The sequence below is a fragment of the Mixophyes fleayi genome, chromosome 7 (genome assembly GCF_038048845.1).
Source record: "Mixophyes fleayi isolate aMixFle1 chromosome 7, aMixFle1.hap1, whole genome shotgun sequence".
Lineage (NCBI taxonomy): Eukaryota > Metazoa > Chordata > Amphibia > Anura > Limnodynastidae > Mixophyes > Mixophyes fleayi.
The window spans coordinates 140,718,842-140,737,525 of record NC_134408.1 but is presented as its reverse complement, the minus strand read 5'-3'; the positions used below and the strand labels follow the sequence as shown (position 1 = coordinate 140,737,525).

The window sequence follows — 18,684 nt, the reverse complement described above, 5'->3', positions numbered from 1 at the left end:
GTTTATTTTGCAGAATGATTTCAATCACTGAACAATCAGGGATCCGATGCAGAGTGGGGTATACGCCAGTGTTTGTGTAGCGTATATTGCGTGAAGTGCTCTGCGCCTACCCAGGGAGCGCGCCTACGCAGACTTGCGCTGTTCTGGGACTTACACACGGCTTGTGATTAGAGAGATGGGATGGAGGAAGGTGGGTAGAGGAAATCTAACATTGGCTGCTACAGAGCAGGGGCAAATACACACTAATGATGACTTGCTGTAAGCCAAGCACTGATGTTTAAGTGTTCTTTTTTTTAGAGTAATTTACGCCCACCTAAAAGAGGACATAGAGGATCTGATCTGTGTTATAGTTGAACAAAACCCCAAAAAAGCAAAATAAAATATGAATGACGCCTCTTTTAATACTCACTATCTATTACAAAATACAGCTAATAACATACTGAGCCAGTAATAAAACTGTGCTGCATCCTTCCTGTTTATGTCCTCTAATATCTATTATTACTTTTATGTTTTTTTATACTACTGCCATAACTGCTAAATTCCTCCTATTAGTGTATAAGGTCAGTAGGCCCTACACCCAATTAATTTCATCAAGGGTCCCAAGAGAGCAGTGGAAAGGGGATCCAAGAGTGGGACCACACAATTCAGGTAAGGGGGGCAGGGGGGAAGGGTTAATTAAAAAAACATGAGCAGAAGTGAAATCAGACTTTCATCCTATCTTAACGGAAAACAAAAGCCCATATTATCTACTGAACACATTAAAATATTCTTTTACTTTATAGCAGGGGTGTGTTATTCCTTATAATAACACTGAGAGTAAGCATATTATAAGCAATGATATCAAAACTCATCATCTATTCCTGCAGGGGGGGGGGGGGGGGAGTGTGAGGATGGAAGGGGGCAGGGGGGACGGCGAATCGCGAAACTTTGGCACAAACTCAGTGACGCAAAGAAGCAGAATTGTCATTGCGGCGCTGGGGGGGGGGTCAAAATGGTGGGATTAACTGCAAATTGCGTCATGAAGGCTCTCATCCTGCCCCCTTCACTAGAAAGCGGCAAGGAGGCGGGAGAATGGCCTTCACTAATGGGTGCCCGGGAGACCTACCTGGACTCTTGGAGTCTTTGGGAGTCTCCCAGACACTCCGGGACTGTGGGAAGTATTAGCATTATTTGTGTATTTTAATAACAATCGTTTGATGATGCTTCTGGAGGAGAAAATTGGGCGTGTATTTAGCACAGCCGACAACAGTTCCAATTTTCATGGCACAGTCATGATTTACGACATCCTATAGGTGAGCCTCATGTTGTGGCTGGATCAGTGGGATGGCCTTACTGGTCCTCATTTTTCAATTGGGGAGGGGGATTGACATATATCTATAATATAAATGCTTAGTGGCGTGTGTTAGTCTGTCTGTGTGTGTGTGGAAAAAATAAAACCGAGCTGCAGCGCCACCTGCTGGGCGGAGTTATACACTGACCTACTAAATTTTTAGAGTGTGTGGAAAAAAAATTCAGAAAGGGCTGAAATTTGGTATACTAAGATGTTTTTAATTTGTTAATTTAATTTGTTAATTGTTAAAAGTGTTTATAAAGATTTTAAAAAAATATATATATATTTCTTGAAGGAGAAGTGACAGTTGGGAGTGGTTGGTGGTTGCCGGGGGTGACAGTTGGGAGTGGTTGGTGGTTGCCGGGGGTGACAGTGGGGAGTGGTTGGTGGTTGAGGACTGGGCTATGGCCCAAATGCATGACAAGAACCTTTTTAACACCTTAAGTAGCTTGATTTGACTAGAATGCATGAGTATCATGCACGGGTTAACTATATATATATATATACCTGTCAAACTCCCCAATATAAATATATACATCTACAATCAACTATTATTATTGTTATTATTATTATTATTATTATTATTATTGACATTGTTATCATTATTATTTTTATCCATATCGCTGAGGTCCTGTATATTTGAAACCATACAGATGGACTGGAGTTTATTGCAGTGACCCTCACTCCATAATGTTTTTGTATGATTGTTTTAATCCATCCATACTTTGGATATCCAGCACAGTTGAGCTGATTGTGCAACAAATGAGGTCCCATAATGTACACTAGGAGAGATGAGCAGAACTTGCACATCTCAGTTCGCCAACAGCTTTATCTCAGCATGGAAACATTTTAGAACTTGCCAAAAACTGCACCAAAAGGACACTGAAAACATACAGAACAGCAATATAAATGTTGTGCACTGCACAGTGCCAGGTCACAGGCTGTGCATTGCACTCAGTACCTCGCACGATCTGCGCCTCTAGTTTGGAATGCAATACGCATTAAACGTGGAATCAAAACACACAAAGATCAACTGTGATACTGGCCCAGTGAGTATACACATGTATCTGAATTGTCAATGGAAAAAAAAACAATCAACATAAATATTGCCAAATAGATTTGTGGCTATAGTTTGTTTTTTACTGTGTGTTAAAGGGATTGTAAACCCTCTCTTATTTAAACGCTGATCTCTGCTTGGTTGTGAATGATTAATTATTCTATCGATATGTGTTATTGACATTTTTGTATCTAGTTGGTAATAACTCACATTATTGGACATTATCAGGTACAAAGAGTGGAAGATAAAATGTGGCACTAGGAATTCTGGGTAAATATCACCAAACCACTCCGTACTTGCCACAATTGACGACTGTATTGTATATAGAGTCACTGTCTTACTAGCGTGAATATAATCAGAGATGCACAGCCCCAAAGCTAGCGGACAGTGTGTTTTGATCTTGTTAGATCTCATCAGTGAAAGAAATGGATTGATTGCTTTTTACGGTTTAGAGCTTGTTCTGTAAAGCAAAATGTATGTTGTCTGGGAGATGAGGCCACCCACTGCTACATACTATAGGAACACGCTGCCAGCTTTCATCTAGCTCTAAATCATAAATACATACAGCAGGCTTCAACGTCTTCATCGCTTCCATCCAGGCAGTCGTCCTCTCCGTCACATTTCCAGCCTTCCTGGATACAATGCTGGTTTTTACAGTGAAATTCTTCCAAATTACACAGCTTTGGCAATGTTCCATTAGTATTAACTAAAAGTGAATGAGAAAAATATTTTATTTTCCTTTTATGCTTAAAAAATGTACAGAATATTAGCACATTAAATGAAAATAATTGTAAACTATCATCTGTTTAATAACACTTATAGACCATAGATTCCTCCCACTTGCCCTCTACGAACCAGTTGACCCATGGGCACGCAGGAGTTGTTTGAGCTGAAATATTCTGTGCTTCTGTTAAAAATTCAGTGCTCTGATTGGCTACAGTCCCAGTATGTCCAAGAGACTCCGGAATTAGGGGGAGACCCCCAGACCCCCAAAGGGAGCCTACTATGCAATTCTCCAGGGAGTGCATTTCGGTCAAAAAGTGGATGGGGGCATTATGTCAACTGCATCATCAAACCCCGCCCACCTCAATAAACACCTAGGGCCTGAGTCATTAAGGAGTGCAAAGCAAAAAAAGGAGTAAGTCTGATCTTGGACCAACCATGTTACAATGCAAGGGGTGCAAATTAGTTTATTGTTTTGCATATAAGTTAAATACTGGCTGTTTTTTCATCTAGCACACAAATACTGGATAGCTTTATTTTGAAACTGAAATTTACAGTTGATCTAGGACAAGTCCTACCCCAACTATAAATCTGTTCCCATATTTTAAATTTACCTTCCCCCTCCAATGCAACATGATTTTGCCCAGGTGCAAAGTTACTCATGTTTTATGCTTTGATCTACTTAATGACACAGACCCCAAGGTTCTGTAGAAAATTCCTGTGTTCCCTGCAAACTCTGCAAATCTACAGATGTTTTTTCTGGCAAAATCTTGTTTGATATTTCATTCATTAAATTATAACATGTTTTATTTTGTTTAACCACTAAGGGGTACATTTACTAAACTGCGGGTTTGAAAAAGTGGAGATATAGCAACCAATTAGATTCTAGTTGTCATTCTGCAGAATGTATTAAATAAATGATAGCTAGAATCTGATTGGTTGCTATAGGCAACATCTCCAGTTTTTCAAACCCGCAGTTTAGTAAATCTAGTCCTAAATCTAAAACAATGCATGTTTAGAACTTTAGATGACTATTAGTAACATTTACACACACATACAGCAACATATTGTGGAAAATGACTGTTAATAGAGGACGGCAAATGTAGATATAATGTCAAACATCTCAATATATATAAATATAATATTAGCAGGGGCGCACGCAGTGGGGGTTTCTGGTTCTCCAGAAACCCCTCTGCGAAGAACGGGGGCTAAACAGTGCCCCTACATAGCGGCACTGTACTGTACAGCAGCCGCGGCGCTGTCAAAGAAGCATCCGCGGTGGTGCTGTATTGTACCTCAATACAGCACCGCCGTGGACGCTTCTTAGACAGCGCCGCGGCTGCTGTACAGTACAGTGCCGCCAAAATGGAGCTGCTGAGCAAGGACATTTGTAACTTCTGTTTAGTGGTTCTCTAAGGAATATTCATTTGCTGGTGTTCGCTGTGCTTGTAAGGTTTTGTTTTGCGCCCATACATTATAGATGGTGAAAGAGAACAAATAATGGTTTGACGAAGCCTTACACACACAAGTTGAATTATTTTCATCCAAATGCTGGTTATCAGCGCAGCCACAAACTCTCCCTCCAGGAACGGCGAAACAGAGTGTGCCGCAGCCTCCGTTGTTTACCCGGCAAGCGTTGTCACCTGCGGACAGAAAGCCATCCTTAGCAGCCTATCACGTATCAGTAATGAGCAGTGTAACACAGATAGGAATACATCGAACACAAGAAACATTTCCTCTATAATCTAGAAGCTTCAGCCAGCAGCTCAATGACAATTATTGCTGCCAATTAGCTTCCTAAAAGTCCAAAAAAATTCTCTTGTTTGTTTAGCTAAAAATAAAGCTCGACACTGAACTCGGCTTTACGTGATTATTTATTTAAAGATAATCTCGTCATTAATTTGCTATATCTCGCATGAATATTGACCACTGTTGCTGCTGAGAAACTTACTCATTAAAATTAATGGCATAGACCATCTACACAGTTATTCCAAAATAATAAATGGCAAAGTAAACTTCTTTTCCAGTTTCGGAGAACAATATAAGCACGAATGTGTCTATGGGTAGAATTCGAAGATGCGATGTTCTAAACTAAAACAATCAAAAACAATAAATCATTACCCCAAAAATGTTTTTTGTAACAATTATAAAACAGTTATAAAAGTTATTAATAAAGTAAATACTCTTTAGAACAAGACTAATTAAAGACATAATGGGTCTGATTAGTTAAGGAAAGTAAGGCAAAAAAATAAGTACGTTTTCTCCTGGACAAAACCATTTTACAATGTAAGGGGTACAAATTAGTTTATTATTCACCCATAAGTTAAATACTGGCTGTTTGTCATATAGCACACAAATACTTGATAGCTTTATTTTTACACTGAAATTTAAAGTTGATCTAGGACATGCCCTACCCCAACTATAAATCTGTCCCCACATTTTAAATTTACCTCCGCCTCCAATGCAACATGGTTTTGCCCAGGTGCAAATTTATTCATTTTTTTTGCTTTACTTTTCTTAATGAATCAGGCTCGATGGGTCAGATATCAACGCCATGAAGTGTGGACCTTCGATGTTCCGCTTTGTGGTAGAAGCTACCCATGGTAAACCCGCTCCTACATTTGCAGTTTTGCAGATTCGTCCGAAAATGTTTGTAGTGTAAAAAGTTAACATATTGCATAAAAGTCCAACCTACTTCCATATTAGGACCACCCCCTTTAACAACGTAAACTTTACAATTTTCCGGCCTAAAATTTTCAGTTTAGCTGTCATCTGAATCGTCTTTATTACATATATCGCTTTTGTGTGTTTTAAGGGTTTTGCTAAAAAAGTATGTAGAACAGTAATGGGCCACCTGATACAATTAAGTGTCATATGGAGTGCCCACTAGCCTTCAAAAGGGCCACACATTATCATCATCATCATCATCATTACCCTTAATCTCAATAATATGTCAAAACAATACAATTAATCAAAGAAAGAGACACCTATCTGTAACAAATCAACAGGCATTTTAAACAAGTGTCACAAGCTGTAACAAACAGATCTGCCCGCTCCCTGCACTCGGCCAATGACCGCCGCCTCTCCTCCACTCTCATCACCACTTCCCAATCTAGAATCCAAGACTTCTCCCGTGCGGTCCCCCTTCACTGGAACGACCTCCCTCGCTCCATCCGTCTCTCTCCTAACCTGTGCTCCTTCAAACGAGCACTCAAAACTCTCCTGTTCCTCAAAGCCTACCAACCTTCCACCTAAACCCCTCATCTCCTCCGCTCGTTCTCCCCTCTCTCCTCCCGGCTCCCCTTTTCTCCCCCACACTTCAACTGCCTCCCCTTGTGCCTGTTTGTTTACCCCCCTTTAGGATGTAAGCTCATATGAGTAAGGCCCTCTTCCCTCTTGTCTCCACTCCTGTTCTTTTGCTTTGCCTCTACTGCGTTAGCCTGCTTGAGTTTCTGAAGTATTGGTACTTTTTGTTTATTGTTCTGCACTGTGTCTCCCTGTATTGTCTACTGTTTGTACTGTGTACTGCGCTGCGGAAATCTTGTGGTGCCTAACAAATAAACGATAATAATAATAATAATAATCTGGCAGTAAAGCAGGAAGGAATCCTTTTTTGTATTCAACACAGCAGGGGGTAACTGTATTAAGCAGCGGATTCTGCAAGTCATCGATAGTCAGTGACTTTGCTTGGCAAATTTAAAACGGCAATGGTTGTCAGGGCAAACCTTGCCTTGAAAGCCATTGCCGTTTTAAATTTCCTCTGCAAAGTTGCCAAATTATTTAATAACATGGTGCAAAAAGCAGCGAGGTGCTGTAATCCTTTGCAGCCAATCGAATGCCAACTTTCACGAGTCAATCTATGATCTGCTGAACGCATGTTGCCCTCCATAGGTTTATATTATTATACAAAGATCACCACTGCCCACAGAGGAAGGTTTAGCAAAAAATAACAGTCACGATTATCATTTTGTGCGACATATTTTTTTTTAAAGTAAAATAAAAACAAAATCAACCCGCAGGAAAGATTATGCCGGACTTGTCATTACAACCAAAATCATATGAAATATGACTGCAATAACACGTATGTAGTTAGAATTCTGGCCTCGGGGACAATATGTAGACAATAATAAAATGGATTAAGAGAAATTGAAAACACTCTGCCGGACATTAATATTTAATTTATGTGGGTAAAGGATGGAATGAGGTTTTCGGTCCTCGCGCCTCGGTCTGGCAAAAGATAAGACGGGTGTTTTATCATTTAGAAGCGTAAATTTAATTTACCGTGTTTACAAAAGCTTACAAATGAAAGTAAATAGGAGGCAGCCAGGACAATGACTCTGCAGAAGCTTGTTTTTACCATCATTTAACTTCTGAACCCTGCAGTAATCAAGTTTAGATCAGATTTTCAAACCAGTCATATACAAAACGCTATTACATGAATAGAGAGGGGGGGGGGAGCACCCAGCGAGAACCATATGAATTGTGCGACCTTGGAATCAAGTGCATTATTATTTATAGTATGCAAATCCCAACACTTGAATAAGCAATCACATATTCTTCAGCTCTGAGAAAATACACATTTTGAAGAACATTTTACATTTGCATGTAATTAAAGTACAAATTATTTTCAAGAAGGAAAGGGTGAGGCGTGTACTGTCAAACGAAAGATGGGTAAGAAGTGCTTAGTCACAGTTACACTGGCGAATTCAATGTGGAAAGTTGTATATTTCTTTTTTACTTTCTCAACGTTCTAATTTTTTACATAAGTATAATGTATGTTCTGGTTGAAATTAGATTATACATTATACCTATATAAAAAAAAAATCAAACATAAAATGTAAAATCGACTATTAAGTGTTACAGCTGCTGCATTCCTAACAATTTCTATTTTATTGTTGCATGTAAACAGAGGTGTGGCCTGCACGAAAGGGCGTGGCCACTAAGGAAATGGGTGTGGCATGGACCGATCAGAGTACTTCTGAATTCATTTGAATTTCCAATGGAGAATGTTAGGAGGCATGAGCTTAACGATCCAATCTACAGAAAATGGGAGCTCTGCAGGCAATCGCTGGTAACTGCTCAGCGCTGGTTAAGTATTAAATGGAGAATCCTTTTAAGCCATAAACTACTATGTTCCTTCTGTGCTTTTCAGCCATGTCTTTACATGAGCAGCCAGAGTTGTTTATTTCTGTTGCCCTGGGAGACTACATAAAGTCGCTCTCGGGCTACAATTATATCCAATACTGAGTTGTGTCTCGTATCCCAGGACAACGAGAATATATATCTCCCTCTGATGACATAAATACATGGTCCAAAACTACAAATAAATAGAAAGGCAAAAAATGAAATCAATGTAATTAGTAAAAGTTGTTGGAAGACAATGAATAAATTAAAAACATCTGAAGGTGAATAACCTCTTTAAGTTCAACTAGATAAATGGATTTGACCTTCCTGCTCTCAACAAAGAGAGGGGTCTTACAGCTAGACATGAGATGTGTCCCTGTTTTTCCCTGGATATGCCCAGCTATTTTGAATTTGAAACGAAAAAGAAATTAAAGATTAATTTATAGAATTGAGGAGTCCTAACTTTGGCTAGGAAAGAGAGAAAAAAACCGCATCAAGAAGGCATTTGCGGAAATAACGCTGGCCGTCAAGAGAGAATGTGATCACTGTAAATGCAGCTGCTTGCAGGAGCATTTTAATTTCTTCCTATGTTGTTAAGGTCACAGCAAACATGGCTGTTACTCCACCTGAGCAGGAGTAACTTATTTGCATATTTTTACTATAAAGTATCTTTACAACATTCCCTAAAATGTTTCATTCTATGAAACATCACTTGCTGGGCAGAAACCCCTTAACCTACATTGATGAGCCCAAAAAGGCTGAAACAGTCTGTTCTGTTGGAATTCTGCCTCAGAACTGGCCCACGCTCTGAGTACCCATTGTCTAAAATGTTTGGTGAAAGGCTATGACATTTCACAGAAGCGACTTCTTTTGACTAGGAGTTGCTAATCTGCATATTACCTCCATGTAGTAGCCTTAAACTGTCTCCGACATTTTCAAGTCAAGTCTAAAATTTTGCCCTATAGCTACACCTAAAGAGATAATATTGTGTTGTAATTATGCATTGCATCATACAAACACTGTTTCAACAATGTATTTTTTGTTCACCAGCCGGAATGATCAACGTAATCACAAAGGAGGTTTAAAATGGCATAATCCTTTCTGATAATTTGTGTCAACATAAGATTATTATTGGCATGAAAATTAATGACTTTGGCTCGTTTGAAGTCACACACGGTATCCGGTACAACTGATGTTTATACACCAGGATTCTCACGATCGCGGTCTATAAACATGATACATCCAGCATGTGCTGTAAACAATACAGTGTAATAATTGCAAAAGATAACTCTAAAGAATATTGTGGCCAATTGCAGAATTATTGCCAACGGTGTCAGATGTTTCATTACGGTCTCCATATTGTAAATAGCACCCGGACTGTTTGATGCTGATACTACGTGAACGAATAATGTACAGCAAAATAACACAAACAGCAGCTGCAGAACCAGTATTAGAAGCAGCAGCAGAGATCAACAACAGCAACATATTCTAGGGAGCAGATGGGTGTATATGCTAATGTCTGAGCCTGAAGGGAGCAGAGAATCACTAGCTTCATTTAAACCATGTATTCAACTCTGCTGCCAAAACAGCATGGAACACTCAGTAATAATATACATTTTTACTAAATACTAATACTAATAATAGCAATAATAATAATAATAATAATAATAATAATAATATTAACCTGTAAAGCCAACTTTCTGATTTTTTTATGATTTCCACCCTATACACCGAACTTAATCCTGAATTTGGCCCCAGTGTATTACTCTCTCTCTGAAATTTAGATGAGAGGCTGCCCTGGGTCCACTCTCTGATGAAGACTGGACTCAGGTACTTAAAAGTCTTTGGGACGCCACCTCCTGCATCCGATTCCAACAGATTCACTTATTTGTATTTCACAGGGTATATCTTACACCAGTTTCTCTCTTTAAAATGGGTGGTAGACAAGACCTGATTTAGAGTCTGACGCACGTTCTTCTGATCAGTTCAAAAAGCACTTTTGGCCAAAGATCCAGAGTTTGCACTCAGACTGAGAAGGATCTCCCCTCTTGCACCTCTCTGCAAGCGGAGAAGTGGACCAGGGAGCTAGTGGGTGAGCCGAGCAATATAAACGCTCTTTACAAGCTATTATGAGTTGAAAGCAACCGCAGATAGGTCTCTAGGAGACGTCTCTTTTGCGGATGCTGTCAGCTGGGGCAAGAGAACTTGGTGTATGAAAAAATCAGGCAAAAAAAATGAAGTCGTAAAAAAGTTGTGCACCCACTCCCAAACAGCATAACCAAAGGTGTGCTGTCTGGGGGAGGGGAGGGGGGTAAAGAACAATTTTTATCTTTTTTTTTTCTAATTATCTGCCTTACAGGGCACTGTGCATGATACACTTTGCACGCCAGTCCATAAGGCAGATAAAGAGACGTGTTTGTGCAATGTGCACAGTATTCTAAGTCACACGGATGTAAAGATCCCTACCACTCTAAATACTGTGTAAGTTACGGGATACAATCTACAGTTACGATTTCAGTGTAAATTGCGCCCGACTGTAAATGAGGTCCTAACTGTCCGAAATGTGGTCCCCATAATGGTGACTTATGGCTCCTGTTGTGGAACTGTCCAGCAGCTCAGCGGTTTTGGGCAGATGTGTGGAGATGTATTTGTGACACTGTGCCAGGTGCTGCCCTCGCCCCCCCCCCCCCCCCCTTACCCCTCGGATCTGTCTGTTTGGCGTCTCAGTAGAGGTTACACTGAATAAAACGATTTACAAATATATCTTTATTCTCCTGACACTATCAAAAGTCATAATAGCCCGTACAGGGCTTGCTGCCGATTCCCTTGACTACTAAGAATGGCGAGCTCTCGTAAATGGTGTTATGGGCCATGAACGCTACATGTACACGGTTAGAAATGTCTTTCATAAGTATTATCAGATATGGTTTCACTCACTGGTACAACTACAAGTATAGAATTCTGGAGATGGGGAGGTTTCTGTACCTCCTGACTAGTATATCCACAGGCTTCTCTTTCTGGGTCCCTGGTTAGGATTGCCCTGCGCTGTTTATGTATTATCCTGAGCTAAATTATTAAATGTACAGAAATTCTGTTTTATATGCTTTGTTAGTTAGTCCACTATCACAGATATAAATGACACAGCTATAAATGTTTCAAATCTATGTACTGGAACAAGTACTATAATGTCAGTCCTTCATCATCATCAACATTTATTTATATAGCGCCAGCAAATTCCGTAGCGCTTTACAATTGGGAACAAACATTAAGAAACCAATACTGGGTAATACATACAGACAGAGCGGTCAGAGGGCCCTGCTCTCAAGCTTACACTCTATGGGCCTATTATTATTGTTTAGATCATATCCTATATCCTATAGTTATCCATTCAACTAACTTGTTGAATGTTTAACTACTTTCCTTGTGAACCTGGGCAACTAGTATGTTAATTCATTGCATAGATTAGCAACTGCTTGTTAACATAACATATGTCAGCTTTGTTTTATTTTATTTTTGTTAATGTAATAAAAATCTTCCAATAAAGGACACATGATTAAAAACAAAAAAAAAAATTGCTGTGTTTTTTTATGTTATCAAACTATTCACTTCAATAGCACAGGTTATGACATGTCAATGGTAATGCTCATAAATAAATAATATTTTTATTATTTGCACTTCCTGACGTCAGAGCAGTCAGCAGGTCCTTTTATTGTACATTGATTGCACTGATCACATGACCAGCACTGGGTCTCTGCTACTTCCTTTGAGCGCCTCGTTGATCTCGACAACATGCGAACATGTCTTATGCTGCTCCAATCAGTGAGGAGCTCAGCAAAAATATCAATATACATTATTTAGCATATTTACCGAAACTTTCCTGTAAGAAAGAGATGATATGGGTCTTACTGGATCTTTGCTCTGTATTTACCTAGTGTGATTAGGCTAGGATGTCATTAACAGTGCAAAATAAAGTAAGCAGTATATTTTATGGGAACAATTAAGTTTGTAAATTTAATGGTCTATGTACCGAAAAGAGAATTCTGCTTGGATAGAGTAAAAAATTTCCAGCAAAACCAGAGGGGCGTGAAAATGTATAAAAAAAAAATTGGCGCGCCCCACTGAAAAAAGGTTAAAAGTAATGTTAACTTCGGAACGGGGAGAGTCTTGCACAAGCTTACCCATTTTCTTGACTAGTAGACTGACAGGCACCTGTCCAATCATGTCCGAAAACTGAAAAGTTCCCTCTGTATGTCTATTAGCCAGAAGGAAGTTTGAGTAGGACCCGGAAAAGTGGACATCCTTTATCTTCTGCGCATGATGCTTCAGTTAAACTAAAGCATAGAATGGTTTCGTGCAGAATGAGGAGGTCATGATAAAAGCAGTATACTGATGTTTCCTGAACAGAATCTGCCAAACCCAACAATATATGCATGCCACAATTTCTCCAACACAGTCCGGCATATTATCAGTTCAATTTCTAATTAAGCTTGGTAGCAAACATGCTCGAGGACGTGGCAGAATATGGCTCAAAGACGACTGAAGATTTATATCTCAGTAAAGATTTCTGGAACATTATTTAGGATTTAACAGACACTACTCTTTAAACTAAATAAAATGACTGGAGTTATAATACTAAACTAAATATAACAACTATGTTCTTGGTCACTCCTCTGCAGCAGGTTGTCATGCTATGAAGAAGAAGCATCTCTAACTGAGCAGGCAGACAATGACTGATAGCTTGCCAGCCTTGCTTTGCAAAAACACTCTTGGGATTGGTTGAATCCTACACAAGGGTCAGGGATGTCACTGAAACTCAGTTTTAGCTTTTTGACATGTATTAGATCCCACAAGGACGTAGAAGCGGTACTACCCCTGTTGGCAATGATTTATATAAATAATGTTATACTATTCTGTATTGTGAACGGCAACTGTATCCAAGCATGTTTCTGTGTTCTTATTTAACCATTATTCCCTTTGTGCTTAGGAAAACTGCAGTATAAACTGTGATTCACCCTAGAGTGGAATAGACTATTTGGTGCCGCAGTGTTCGGTGCCCTGCATTGAAATGAAAGCTAGCTTGTTTTCAGGAAAATTAAAAACAATTGATCGCTTAACTACAGCTTTGAAACATTTTGTGTATCATTATTTTCTGTGTAGAGTTTTGCCTCTGGGGTAACAGGAATGAAACACTGTGATTGCCACCGTATCATTAAGTCGCAATGACTCTTATTTATCCGCGAAGACATAAATTCTACAACATTCTTTCCTTGCGTTTTTGTGCATTGTAATCACATAATTAATTGGGAATGTTCCAGCAGCTGTACAATTTATTTTTTAAAGAATTAGATAAAAATTTATCCATAATCAATGTTTCTTTATTGCAGTGCGCATCCCTGAGGCTTTGGGACTTGTCTGGGTCCACAACAATTTAAATACAATTGTGCTGGGATTGTTTAACTTTAATCAGTTATTAAATAGAACTTACATTTATACCTATATGACTACGTGTTTTGCAGCTGATTAAATGGAATCTATGGTGTAAAAATAAAAAAAAAACAACTATTCATATTCACTTGGTATTTAGAAAACAAAACTTCACACTTAATGTTATGAAGTTGTTTCTGAAACATAAAAATATTTTAAATACATGTTTACAGCATTTTTTTTGCAAGATTTTACTAAAATATTTGTGCCAGCTTCAAAATGTTCAGGCTCCATGAAAACATAAAACCATAACCCCAAAAAAATATATTAATTCACACGTAAGAACTTGTAGGCAATCACTGGTGTCAATTTTGTAGTAGAGTTTTTAATGCCAGAACAACAACACAAAAACAGGTCTGAAAATGTTAGTTATTTTCAAGAGTTTGGCGGCAGCGCTGCAGTTTTCTGAACGCTTCCTGCTCCATTCAATGTGCTTGATTCAAATGAAATGCATTGAGGTCAACACAGCGACCACAATTCACCCCCCAAACAAGAGTAACATTGCAATGTAACAAATGCACGTGAAACGCGTTGGAATACAGATTCACCGCCGTTTGCACTTGCATTGTTCGTACAGCGGTGGGTACCTGACTGATATCAGAAGTGCCAACAAATGCTGCAATATTAGATTGTATCTTAAGAAATTGGTATGAATTTGGAGTGTGTGTCGGCTGAAAATGATAAGAGCAGTGGCGCACGCAGGGGGGGTTTCTGGTTCTCCAGAAACCCCTCCCCTCCGCGAACCAACGGCACTGTACAGCAGCCGCGGCGCTGTCAAAGAAGCGTCCGCGGCAGTGCTGTATTGTAGTATAATACAGCACTGCCGCGGATGCTGCTTGACAGCGGCGCGGCTGCTGTAGAATTCAGACTCGCTGAAATGGAGCTGCTGCATCTGGTCATCTAACCTTACGAACAAGTTGCAATGGAGACAGGACTGATCTGTGTTGTCAGTGCAATAAGACCACCCATAGGTCACAGTCTGTATATAACCTGCTTAAAAAGTACAACACTTACTCAGACAGGTAAGGAATAATGTGGCAGAAGTCTACTCTATAAATTAAAAGCAATATATTGTCCTGTGGTGACAAGGAAGGATACATTGGGCCTGATTCATCAAAGCACGCATACCGAGCGCAATGTGCGCTTGTTTTAAACTCCACGTAAATGGGCTCTGCGAACTACCGAACAAGGAACAGATGTAAAGATACCGCCACTGACGACCTCAGGGACATGTCTGCTCTGCTCTAATACACAGGAAACTACAGGACACGTCCAATACCTATGTGGGTTATACATTCGAAAAAGATCTCGCAGAAACTATTGAATTAATGTTACCTGATAATAATATAAGCATTAATGACAAAACAATTAAATAATAAAAAAAATTTTCATCAAATATATTTATTAGGATGATCTTAATGTCTACTGAACATAAAATACATTTTTACATTTGCAAGTAATCAGGACTTAGACTAGCCCTGTAGCTGGAGCAAGAAATACGGCAGAAAAACAAGTAACTTTGGATGTCCAAAGATTGAATTGGATGTGGATGCGTGCGATGGAGTTTCGCGCAGTCCTTACTGTACACTGACTATAAGTGAACGCACCTTCTCTGCCCCATTCACTCCCAGAATCATAGGCTGTAGTAAGTGTACATAGTGTACGTAGATGCAGTGAACATCGCTTCGTTTAGTTGTGTATCTCCCGGTTCAGAGTGATTTTGCGTGCGACACGCAACAAAATCAGCAGATATGAGCCTTCATGAATCAGCCCTATAGAGTAATGTCTTAACTCATAGCTATACGTAAAAATATTGGGAGTTTGCACTCATTTAAAAAGAAACTCCACTCCCGAGTAATTATGAACAATTAAGATGGTTACTAGCTTTCTATAGCCTTTTGGTGGAGAAATAATCATATGTTAACATTGTTTTTCTAACCTATTTACCGATTTCATCAGACCCGTATAAGGTGAGTTGGATAACATAGCAGACTTGGTAAGAAGCCATTATTATCTCTCAGTTTTTCTTTGTTCCAATCATATAGCTACATCCTGCAACACTTAGGGGGGTATTCAATTGTTTCTTTTAACGCGCTAAAACAAAAAAAAACGAGCGCTCTAAAAATATTACCGTTAATACGGTAATTACTCGCTAAATTTCATCTCGCAGCTCCCTGAGCAGGGAGCTGAAATTCAGCCCGCTGGCAGCGAATAAGTACCGTATTAACTGTTTACGCGCGCAAAATTACCGTATAATATGAAGGTTTTTTCGAGCGCTCGTTTTTTTTTTGTTTTAGCGCGTTAAAAGAAACAATTGAATACCCCCCTTAGGGCTAGATTTACTAAGCTGCGGGTTTGAAAAAAATGAGGATGTTGCCTATAGCAACCAATCAGAATCTAGCTGTCATTTTGTAGAAAGTACTAAATAAATGAAAGCTAGAATCTGATTGGTTGCTATAGGCAACATCCCCACTTTTTCAAACCCGCAGCTTAGTAAATCTAGCCCTTAAAGACTTATTATCAATTGGGGCATAATAATGTAAAAAATAAGAATATTTGGAAACATTTTTGTTATTTTTTTCTGTTCCATTATGGTTGAAAGCAAGATTTACAATGACAGCGCTAAGGGTTAACTTTTCAGAAAGCAGCAACATTGTAACAAAGTTACAACTAACAATAGTTCTTGGTGGCTGCCAAGTTTTACTGAATAGGGTTGAAAAATGGATGTAGCAACTGTCTTTCCTAACTGAAATATTGCTCGTCAGCTGGACTCTCCACAGGAAGATTTGTTAGAAACAAACTTAATATGGGCTTATTTTTCTAACATAAGGAATCGGAAAAAATAAAAACAATAATTTTCAAATCATCAATTGGGAGAACTAACTTTCCAACAAACAAATTGTGCATTGGGTTTCACTGTTAGAGCACAAATGTGCACACACATACATACATACATACATACATACATACATACATACACACGTACGTACATAGACACATACATACACACATACGTACACACACATACATACATACATACACACTCACATACATACTCACATACATACACACTCACATACATACACACACATACATTACATACATACATACATACACATACATACACACACATACATACACACACATACGTACACAGACACATACACACACACATACATACATACACACATACATACTCACATACATACATACACAGACACATACATACATACATACATACACACACACATACATACATACATACATACATACATACACATACACACACACACACATACATACATACATACACACATACACACATACATACATACATACATACACACATACACAGACACATACATACACATACATACATACACAGACACATACATACACATACATACATACACAGACACATACATACACATACATACACACATACATACATACACACATACATACATACATACACACATACATAAACACACACACACATACACACACATACATACATACACACATACATACATACTTACATACACACACACACACATACATACATACATACATACATACACATACATACATACATACACACACATACATACACACACAGGAGCAGAAAAGTTTAAATGGTGCATACAACCACAAAGCCGCAGAAAACGTAATAATCCTATTTGTAACTTTAAGTGTTATTAATAGAGATGTAAATTTTTAAAAATGTGGATATCTCATTTAAACAGCTATTTAAGGCATATAATCAATGTAAAGGTATACTAAGATTATAATAGTATACCTGCCACCAGTCCCAATATTTAAAGAGCAGTCCTGATACATTACTAGGAGTGTTTGTGTGGATTGGAACAAATGTAAATTGAATATTAAAGATCTGTAGTTCTGTCTAGCTATGGGAACAGTTACATTAATATATATTTGTGAACGGTATTATTTACATAAGGCAACGTATATTTTAGGTTTTATGGTCTTTTGCTGAGATGGCTTGTTTAAAAAATGGCAATTTGGACTATCGTTGACCTACAGAACCATTGTTCTAAAAGCACTTTGCTCTATAATTGAGTGGAATTATGGTTAAAAGATTCATTTAGGTATCAAGGGACAAACACTTCTCCATAAAATGAAATCTCTCTATTGTTTAACTGTATATGTTTTAGAGTAAATTGGGAGTAATATACTAAGATATAAATCTACTTCTTATACCGAAGACCAATTTTTCTAAACAAAATAAAACCTGTTTCCTTAAATTCAGGAAGTAGTTGAAAATGAATTAAATTGAAGCTGTATTTTTGAAGAACTTACAGGAAGACAATTTAAAACCGTATTTAATACATATCGACAATTGCCTTGTAATTGGACTTGTCTCCACTTATTTTAAATTATGTCTGTTTTTGTGTTCACAAAAAAAATTGCTTCAATAACAAGGTAAAAAAATAGTGGCTTAAAGCAGCAAAAATAACATTGTATCATGTAGTTACTGTACAGTGCATTGTTGTCACTTTATGGTATAATTTACCTTGTTGTTTCCTGGGGTCATAAATTTGAAGACCAAATAGTGGAGGCCTTTCTTGTCTTAGCAGAGAAATGTTATTAGTCCGCAGATTGAGCTGATATATGTAGCCGTTCATATAGTCCGTCCAAAAGATATGTTGACCATGATGAGAGAGTCCGAAAGGATGATTTAACTCTTTCCCACTACCGACTACCTGAATAAAAGAAAACATCAAGTGATAGATAATAACAATTATATGTATTGCCTGATATTTGCAATGGCACATGGTACCTTTGTGTTTTACCTTCTTACCAGAATTGCAGTATTGGAATCTGGAATTTGTTGCGTTTAAGATGACCTCCACTATTTCCTCAATAAAGTACCTAAACTAATAGATCAGGGGCAGCATGGTGGCTAAGTGGTTAGCATTTCTGCCTTACAGCACTGGAGTCATGA

General features: G+C 38.4%; 1 protein-coding gene across 1 annotated transcript in view; it reads right to left on the bottom strand.

The window, feature by feature from the left end:
* LRP1B (LDL receptor related protein 1B) overlaps window positions 1-18,684 on the bottom strand; it is a 728,477-nt gene that overhangs the window by 469,797 nt on the left and 239,996 nt on the right. The window contains exons 13-15 of the mRNA XM_075181401.1: window positions 18,253-18,442; window positions 4,631-4,753; window positions 2,953-3,093 (exon numbers count right to left, since the gene is read on the bottom strand). Coding sequence (XP_075037502.1) covers window positions 2,953-3,093; window positions 4,631-4,753; window positions 18,253-18,442 — 454 coding nt within the window. The remainder of the gene's footprint in view (window positions 1-2,952; window positions 3,094-4,630; window positions 4,754-18,252; window positions 18,443-18,684) is intronic.